The sequence below is a fragment of the Gekko japonicus genome, unplaced genomic scaffold (assembly GCF_001447785.1).
Source record: "Gekko japonicus isolate JY-2015 unplaced genomic scaffold, Gekko_japonicus_V1.1 scaffold3642, whole genome shotgun sequence".
Taxonomy (NCBI): domain Eukaryota; kingdom Metazoa; phylum Chordata; class Lepidosauria; order Squamata; family Gekkonidae; genus Gekko; species Gekko japonicus.
The window spans coordinates 53962-63584 of record NW_015164308.1 but is presented as its reverse complement, the minus strand read 5'-3'; the positions used below and the strand labels follow the sequence as shown (position 1 = coordinate 63584).

The 9623-nt window shown below is 51.0% G+C and overlaps 1 protein-coding gene across 1 annotated transcript in view; it reads left to right on the top strand.

Annotated features, from left to right (window-relative positions):
• The window catches only part of LOC107108393 (host cell factor 1-like), a 47989-nt gene that overhangs the window by 7282 nt on the left and 31084 nt on the right, over nt 1-9623 (top strand). Inside the window, 5 exon segments of the mRNA XM_015408823.1 lie at nt 1458-1564; nt 3405-3584; nt 5912-6340; nt 8674-8834; nt 8973-9170. Of these exon segments, the coding sequence (XP_015264309.1) occupies nt 1458-1564; nt 3405-3584; nt 5912-6340; nt 8674-8834; nt 8973-9170 (1075 nt within the window).

Below are 9623 nucleotides of genomic sequence, written 5' to 3'. Positions count from 1 at the left end.
CCCCGTCCCTCTCCCGTTCTTATCCCAAGGGGCTCAGGCCGCAGACACTATTCTCACGCCCTCCACGTCATCCTTGCAGCAGCCCTGTGGGGTAGGTTGCTATTGGAAGGTGGGGTGGGACTGGCCAGTGACAGCAGAGCCCGCAAGAACAGTGTTCCCTGGTATCCTTGGCGGTGTCTTTTCTATGCGTCAAGTTTAAGGTACGCTAGTCTGGGCACGAGGCCTTTTGGCCGGTTTCTGCCGTGGCTTCTCGTACTTATCCCCGTAACTGGTGGCCCGGGCTAGCCCGATCCCATCAGCTCTTAGCAGCTAAGCAGAGTTGGACCCGGTCAGGACCGGTGCTCCCTCTTAAGCTGTGGAGTCCTGTGAGCAAAAATCCCACTTTGTGAGCTACCGGCATTCAAGTCGTGAGCGAGCGATTGGGCTGCCGCATAAATCAGTTTGCTCGGGAGCCCTCCTTCCTGAGCCCAGACAAAAACGTGTGAGCCGGAAGTTAAAAAACTGTGAGCTAGCTCACACTCACTCACCTTAGAGGGAGCAGTGGTTGGGACTTGGATGGGAGACCACCAAGGAAGCCCAGGGTCGCCACCAATGCTCCCTCTAAGCTGTGGAGACTTGTGAGCAAAAATTCTACTTTGCGAGCTACTGGCATTAAAGTTGTGAGCAAGTGATTTGGCTACTGCATAAATTAGTCTGCTCTGGAGCCCTCCTTCCAGAGCTAAGACAAAAATGTGTGAGCCAGAGGCTAAAAAACTGTGAGCCAGCTCACACTAACTCAGCTTAGAGGGAACACTGGTCGCCACGCAGAGGCAGGCCATGGCAAACCACCTCTGCTTGTCTCTTGCCTTGACCTGGAGTGCCCACAGCCTAGCCCAATCTTGTCAGATCTCAGAAACTAAGCAAGGTTGCCCCTGGTTAGTAGTTGGTTGGGAGGCCACCAGGGACGTCCAGGGTCGTTATGCTGTGGCAGGCAGTGGCAAACCACCTCTGCTCCTCTCTCGCCTTGAAAACCCTCTGGGGCCCGTAAGCCACCCCACAACCTGACGGCACGTAAAGTGCGGAGTGTCGGCAGCGGAATCCGCTGCTTTCTCTCGTTTGGCCGCTGGCTGGCCTGTTCCTTTTATTCATTTTCTCTACCTGATTTGAAACAGTTATTAGCCACCTTTCTATTTTACAGGAACTGAAGGCGGCGTACAGTGCAAATAATAAAAAATGCAAGGAAACACATTAAAAATGATTAGTTAAAATCAATAGTTTGCCATTACCAGTGGTTGTTCCCCAGTGTCATTGCCCATGTCCAGATTTGGTTCTTTCCCACTCGACCTTTGCGATGGCCCTGCGCGCCCGTAGGCCCAAGTAGCCCAGTAATCTGCACGGTCAAGAAACGATTCGAACCTGGGTCATCCCTGCCTGAGACTCTGTCCACTACGCCCTACTATCTTCTGTTCCCTTGGCAGGATGTACGTGTTTGGGGGCTGGGTGCCACTCGTCATGGACGACGTTAAAGTGGCCACGCATGAAAAGGAGTGGAAATGCACAAACACCCTGGCTTGCCTCAACCTAGGTATGTGAAGAGAGAGAGAAGCGGCACTGTAATGATTCCATGGTTTGGTGTGTGTGTGTGTGTGTGTGTTACTTTAAATGTTTTCGTTTGACTGCAGTAATATGAGAAGAGTGATAGAGGGTGACAAGTGTGATTTGATTGTGGGAGGAGGGGCATCTGAGAGGATTCTGTGTGGGTGTGGTCAGACGGGCATGCCGGGAGCAGTTTAAATTGCGATCACACTTACCTGCTTGTTCTGATTGCTGCGCAGCCACATCGCTCCCCGCCGTCCACATGCTGGAGCGTGCATCGGTGTTTTTTGCCCCCTCAGTTTGGGCATGCACACAGGTGGCCATGTTTTTCCCCCCCTCTCAGTTTGGGCATGCACATAGGCGGCCATCTGTAGAATTAAATTTTCTGCGCGTGCGCAGAACAGCAATTTCCACTGCAACCCAACTGCTGTAACACTTCCCTTTAAACTTTAAAGGAAGAAGAAGAAGGGAAGAGATTGGATTTATACCCCGCCCTTCACTACCCAAAGGTGTCTCAGAGCGGCTTACAAACTCCTTTCCCTTCCCCTCCCCACAACAGACACCCTGGGAGGTAGGTGGGGCTGAGAGAACTCTGACAGAAACTGCTCTTTTTCAAGAACAGCTCTTGTCAGAACTATGGCTTCCCCAAGGTCATCCAGCCAGGTGCAAGTGGAGGAGTGGGGAATCAAACTCGGTTCTCCCAGATTAGAGTCCGCACACTTAACCACTACACCAAACTGGCTCTCAAACACTCCCTTTAAACTTTGACCCTGAAACTGGCCTCCGTGAGATCCCGAACTTGTCTAACCAACAAAACTAGGCACCGTTTAAACTTTGTTTTTAATAACGTGGGAGTGGAGCTCCACCTGTGTGCAATACCGCCAATGCTAAAATAAAATGGCGGGCAAAGAGTGGAAGCCTCGGGCTTCCGAGCGGAAGTGGCTCGACCGAGGAGCAATCAGACATCAGAAAAGTGTGGCTAGAACCAGAGAATCAGGAAAACACCACTTGGGGACCTGGTAACAAAATACTCCGTTTTAAAGGGGGTTTGAAACGGAAAGCGACGGCTGGGGACTGTGCGCAGACATTGGGTGTGTGAACGTGGATATAAAATCCCTTACTGAAGCGTGCCGAAAGCAGACTCAACGTACCGTCTGAACGCACCCTGTGTGTGTCTATGAGGAGATTCTGTGATACGAGAGAAACAAGTGTGGAAGAGTTTTGAAGAGAGTCTGTGTGAATTTCAGTCTATGTGACTGTAAGAGTTTTGTGAGAGAGTCTTTATGGCCAAAGAAACAAGTTGTGTCTATTCTGTGTGGTTAGACAAATGGTTTATTCTGTGTGAATAAGACAAGCAGTTTTGCCTGTGTGACTGTGAGAGAGAAAGAGAGATTAGTCTGTCAGAGTGGAGTTGAAAGAGATTGGCCTGTCAGAGTGGAGTTTGATGTTTAAGAGACTTGAGTGTGACACCAAGCTTTGCCAATTATATTTACAAGTTCCTTTCTTCAACAGCAGTTCAAAAATAACCAGAAACCTATTTTGTTCTTTTATAAATAAATCGTGTCTTGTTTAAACTTAATCCCAGAAATCAGTACAGTTCTTCCTCAGGGCCACATAGTCCTCTGACGTGCCCAGACCCTACTGAAAGAGAGAGATTTGGAATTTTCCATTCCTGGTGGCAGCAGAAAACTACCAAGTTTGGGTACACAGAGAGTGTTTTAAAGATAAAAACCGTCTTCCACAATAGCAGGAACCTCACAGGCACCATCTCAAGTCTTTAAGCCCTCCCCCCCCCCTTTCTGTCTGACTTTTTTTTTCTATGCGTGTAGATTCCATGGCTTGGGAGCCCATTCTAATGGACACGCTGGAGGACAATATCCCACGGGCGCGAGCCGGCCACTGTGCCGTGGCCATCAACACACGCTTGTATATCTGGAGCGGGCGTGACGGCTACCGCAAGGCCTGGAACAACCAGGTCTGCTGCAAGGATCTCTGGTACCTGGAGACAGGTGAGTGAGTCGGGTGAAGCAGCTGGGATGCAGGTGGTCATAAAGGTCTGGAGGCCATCCAGACCAAGAGCAACTTCATACAGGTGGAATTAGCATATGGTACAGGCCTTCCTGGCAGTGTTCCTTCTAAGCTGAGTTATTGTGAGCTAGCTCACCGTTTTCTTAGCCTCCGGCTCACAGATTTTTGTCTTGGCTCAGAAAGGATGGCTCCAGAGCAAACTAATGCATGCAGTAGCCAAATCTTTCGCTCACAGCTTTAATGCCAGTCGCTCACAAAGTAGAACTGTTGCTCACAAGACTTCACAGCTTAGAGGAAGCATTGCCAGAGGTAGAAGAACCACTGCGCTTGAGCATTTTAGCCCAAAGGTGTAAGAGAAGGAGAACTGCTCCCAGCTTGCAGGAAGGGGGTTTGGTTAAGCATTCCAGAGCCAGTTTGGTGTAGTGGTTAGGACAGAGCATGAACTCTAATCTGGGAGAACCGGGTTTGATTCCCCACTCCTCATGCAGCTGCTGGTGTGGCATTGGGTCAGTCACAAGTTCTCTCAGAGCTGTTCTCTCAGCCCCACCTGCCTCACAGGATGTCTGTTGTGAGGCAGGGAAAGGAGATTGTAAGCCGCTCTGAGACTCCTTTGGATAGTGAAGGGCAGGGTATAAATTCAGTCTCCTCTTCTTCCGAATGTTTGGTTCAAACAGCATTCACCACCTCGAGCAGCCACATTTTATTCACAGTGCTTTCCAGTGTTTTGAATTTTTCTGATATCAGAATCTTTTTTTGTTTGGAAAACCAACATGGCAAAAAGGAGGGAGAGGCTGTGTGGAGGCCGTGGGGAGGCTCTTCTTCCGAATGTTTGGTTCAAACAGCGTTCACCATCTCGAGCAGCAAGATTTTATTCACAGTGCTTTCCATTGTTTTGAATATTTCTGGTATCAGAATCTTTTTTTCGTTTGGAAAACCAGCATGGCAAAAAGGAGGGAGAGGCTGTGTGGAGGCCGTGTGGAGGGAGTTCACTTTAAAAAAACAAAACAGCAAGGACCAGGAAAATTCACCCCTACAATTCCTCCTACTCAGGGCTTTTTTTTGTAGAAAAAGCCCAGCAGGAACTCATTAGCATATTAGGCCACACCTCTGATAGTACAGCTCATAACTAACATATTAGGCCATACCCCCATGTTACCAGAAGTGTGGTCATCCAGCCACACCCACCTTTTGCTTCTTATTCTGTTTACCTTGTTGTCAAAATCCAGGGCCTTTTTTTGTAGCAGGAACTCCTTTGCATGTTAGGCCACACACCCCTAATGTAGCCAATTCCAGTGAGTTTCTGCTGTTGGGTGTGGCCTATTATGCTAATGAACTCCTGCTGGGCATGCCCCAAAATAGCCCTGCTCCTACTTATAAGCCGAAGTGGTATGGCTTGCATCTCTTATGTTCTTATGTTCTCTCTGAGCCTATAGGGTGTAGCATAGGTATCACGGTTTCTGGTGATATACACACAGCAGGCTTATCCTGAATCAGACTGAGTAGCATAACTCCTCTTTTAAAACACAGGTTGTCCCATGAAGCAGCCCTGTACTGAATCGGGCTCTTGGTCCATCAAATTTATTACCCATTCAGACCGGCAGCTGTTCCCCAGGGTCTCAGGTGGAGGTCTTTCACATTACCTCCTACCTGATCCTTTTAAACTGGAGATTGAACCTGGGACTTCTGCATGTCCAGCAGATGCTGTACCACTGAGCCACAGCCCGTCCCTGGCTCAGGATATGTTGTGTTGCTTCCTTCTGGACTTCCTTCTGCCCGTGTTAGGCGGGGAAACGTGTTAACTCAGTCTTTTCAGCTTGTAATGGACTCGGGAGACTAACCTTTCTGAGAAAGAGCACACTTAACTCACAGCAAATTCCTTTTTTAGACTACGTGCTGAAAGGTATTGGGGTGTGGGAGGACTGGAGTTCCTTTGCAGGCCCTGCCCCAGGAGCAGTGTTCCCTCTAAGCTGAGTTAGTGCGAGCTAGCTCACAGGGTTTTTTTAGCCTCCGGCTCACACATTTTTGCTTTGTTCAGGAAGGAAGGCTCCAGAGCAAACTGATTTATACAGTAGCCAAATCACTCGCTTGCAAGTTCTTAAATTCAGATTTCTATTTTTTTTGTATTTTGTATATTCTGACTGTCTTATGCTTACTCTGTACGTTGGTCTCAAGACCGCAATGATAAACTACCCGCTCACAACGTTAATGCTAGTAGCTCGCAAAGTAGAATTTTTGTTCACAAGGCTCCACAGCATTGCCTGGAAGTGGTCTTTTTCCCTAACGCCTTCCGCTCCTTCTCCCTTTGCAGAGAAACCTCCTCCACCTTCTCGGGTGCAGCTGGTCCGTGCCAACACCAACTCCCTGGAAGTGAGCTGGGGCTCCGTCCCGACCGCCGACACGTACCTGCTCCAGCTGCAGAAGTACGACATCCCGGCCGCCACCACGCCGGCCGCCAACCCCGTGCCCTCCGTGCCTGTCAACCCCCCCAAGAGCCCCGCTCCTGCGGCAGCTGCACTGGCCAGTGCTGTGCAGCCGCTAGCGCAGATGGGCATCACGCTGGTGCCCCAGGCCACAGCGGTGGCCGCTGCCACTGCCGCCGCCGCCGCCGCCTCTGCTGCTCCCGCTCCGCCGACCACCACCGCCACCATCCAGGTGCTGCCCACCGTGCCTAGCAGCCCGATGCCAATGCCTGCTCCCGTGGCTGCCGCCGCCACCGCCACCACTCCCCGCCCACAAGGTAAGAGGTGTGAAAGCAGGATGGGAACACTTTCCCTATGAAGAAAGGTTAAAGCGCTTGGGGCTCTTTAGCTTGGAGAAACGACGGCTGAGGGGTGACATGATCGAGGTTTATAAGATTATGCCTGGGATAGAGCAGGTGGAGAAAGAGGTCCTTTTCTCCCTTTCTCACAATACAAGAACTCGTGGGCACTCCGTAAAATTGCTGAGCAGTCAGGTTAGAACAGATAAAAGGAAGTATTTCTTCACCCAAAGAGTGATTAACCCATGGAATTCATTGCCACAGGAGGTCGTGGCCACAGGAGGTGGTGGTGGCTGCAAGCATGGACAGCTTCAAGAGGGAATTGGATAAACATATGGAGCAGAGGTCCATCAGTGGCTATTAGCCACAAGGTATAGATAGGAACTCTCGGTCTGGGGCAAGTGATGCTCTGTATTTTTGGTGCTTGGGGGGGGCGGGGCAAGAGTGGGAGGGCTTCTAGTGTCCTGGCCCCACTGCTGGACCACCTGATGGGACCTGGTATTTTTGGCCAGTGTATGACAGAGTGTTGGCCTGATCCAACATTGGCTTCTCTTATGTTCTTATGACACCCCCTTTTAGGTCGACCAGAGATCTGCCCTGTCAGCTGTTAACTGGCTTTTGTAACCACCCGTGGATTGTGTATTGCCTTGCATGAGCAAACTTCTAGGAAGCCTTGCTCCGAGGCCTGCGCGCGCACCTCCTGGTATGATTTGGTGTGTGAGCTGCGTTTGTCTCTGAGCCTCCTCCTACAGACCAACGAGATTTTCGGGGGGTGAACTTTTGAGAGTCAGTGCTTCCTTCATCAGATACAAAAGCTCTGACTCTGGAAAGCTCATATCCAAAAATCTTGGCAGTGTCTATGGTGCTTTTGGACTCGACTCTCGCCATTCTAATGCAGACCGACACGCTGAGCCTCTGGAACTGTCCTACAGAGGAAGGTTTCTCAGGCTGGAAGAAGGCTTCCTGATTGACTGAGCCAGGGTGGCCTGATACAAGCCATTGTCTCCTTGAGGTCAGGAACAGGGCCTTTTTGGAGTGGCCCCAGGTTTCGGAAACAGGAGGGGTCTGTGGCTGCTCCTGAAAGAAATATAGATTTGTCTCGTGAAATTTAGCCTTTTGGGACATGCTATCCAAGGATGCAGAGAGCCGTCCCATCTTTCGGGTATATTGTAAGGCTATCTTTCGGCTGTGTTCCTGCAGAGTGCAGGGGGTTGGACTAGATGACCTTCAAGATCTCTTCCAACTCTCATTCTATGATTCAATCTCCCAGTCTACATGACTCCTTTAAGCCTGTTTATCCACTTGCCGAATAACAGAGCAGTTTTGCGAGCGGGGCTCACTCACTAACTACGGTGCCATTTCTGTTCTGGCTTTCCACAAGCTACGCAAAACAGAATTATTCGAGAGGGCTTTTCGAGGCAGGCAATAGAGTGGCACTGTTAAAAATGATGCACAAAATAACCTGGACAAGTTCTTAGGTACTGTGGTCTATGCTATTGTGTTTAGCTTGCCAGGGTCCTACTATGTAATTTTTGCATCATTTAATGTGTCAAGATAATACTTTTTGCTTCAATGAATTTCTTAGTTCCATTTTCAGATTTCTGATTGGTTCTGCAGCCCTAATCCTATTGTGTTGTTTATTGGCCATCCCATCCTGTCACTTTTATTGGCTCATTCTGTGTCCCAAGTGAGGAAGGTAGACAATTAATAATGCAAATAAAAAACTAATCCTGGGTGAGCCAGTAAGGGGGACTCAGAAGGGGACAGAACTGCTTTTGAGCCCCTGGTTTTCTTTGACATCAACACTGATGATCTGATGAAGTGCGCGTGCACATGAAACCTTACCCCCAGAGTGAAAACTTTATTGTTCTTAAAGGTGCCACTGGATCCAAACTTTGTTCTTCAGGTATCTGAAGAAGTCTGCGGGCACACAAAAGCTTGTACCCAGAATTAAACTTTGTTGGTCTTAAAGGGGCCACTGGATTCAAACTTTGTTCTTCGGGTATCTGAAGAAGTCTGCTTGCACACAAAAGCTTCTACCCAGAATTAAACTGTGTTGGTCTTAAAGGGGCCACTGGACTCAAACTTTGCTCTGTTGCTTCAGACCAACACAGTGGCCCACCACCTGCTTCTGATTGTTCCGTACAAGGAGTCTGGCGCTTGGGGACTCCTCTTGCGCTCATCTGGAGATGGGGTGTGGCGGCAGGGGCCATGCACAGAACACGGCCACAGTTGCGGCGTGGCAATCGCAGCCCCCGAGTTTGTTTGGGGTCTCCGGTTTGCCTGATCGTCTTTGCTCCTTTCTTCCGCAGCGGTCCCGACCGTGCTGAAAGTCACAGGTCCACAGGCCACCACAGGGCCGCCGCTGGTCACGGTGCGTTCAGCGGGGCAGGCCGGGAAGGGCCCCATGACGGTGACGTCTCTACCAGCGGGTGTGCGCATGGTGGTGCCCACACAGACCCCTCAAGGGACAGTAAGTGACGCTGCGCCAACGTTGGCTGTGGGTGCAATAGAATCCTGGGGCGGGAAAGAATACTGTCGAGCAGGAGGGTCCCTTGCTTCAATCAGTCTCCTGATTCTCTCTCTCTCTCTCTCTTCCCGCCCACATCAGGTGATTGGCAGCAGCCCTCAAATGAGTGGCATGGCCGCTTTGGCGGCGGCGGCTGCCGCCACTCAGAAGATCCCACCCTCCTCCGCCCCGACCATGCTGAGCGTCCCCGCCGGCACCACCCTAGTGAAGACGGTGGCCGTGTCTCCCGGCACCACCACGCTACCCACCACAGTCAAAGTCGCCTCTTCTCCTGTCATGGTGAGGATCCCCACCCTGCTTCCGGGGGGAGGGGGGTGGATATGGGGTATCCGGGTTCCCCCAGCCGTCGGCAGGGGATGAGGAGTATGGTTGCCAGATCCAGGCTGGGAAAGTCCTGGAGATTTGGGGGTGGAGCCTGGGGAGGGCAGGGACCTCGGTGGGGGTAGGATGCCACAGAGTCCCCCCTCCAAAGCATCCATTTTCTCCAGGGGGAACTGATCTCTGTAGTCTGGAGAGGAGCTGGAATTCCGGGGGATCCCCAGGCCCCACCTGGAGGCTGGCATCCCTGGACCTCAGTGGGGCACAAGGCCACAGAGTCCCCCCTCCAAAGCATCCATTTTCTCCAGGGGAACTGATCTCTGTAGTCTGGAGAGGAGCTGGAATTCCGGGGGATCCCCAGGCCCCACTTGGCAGTGTTCTCCTTAAGCTTGATTTAGTGTGAGCTAGCTCACA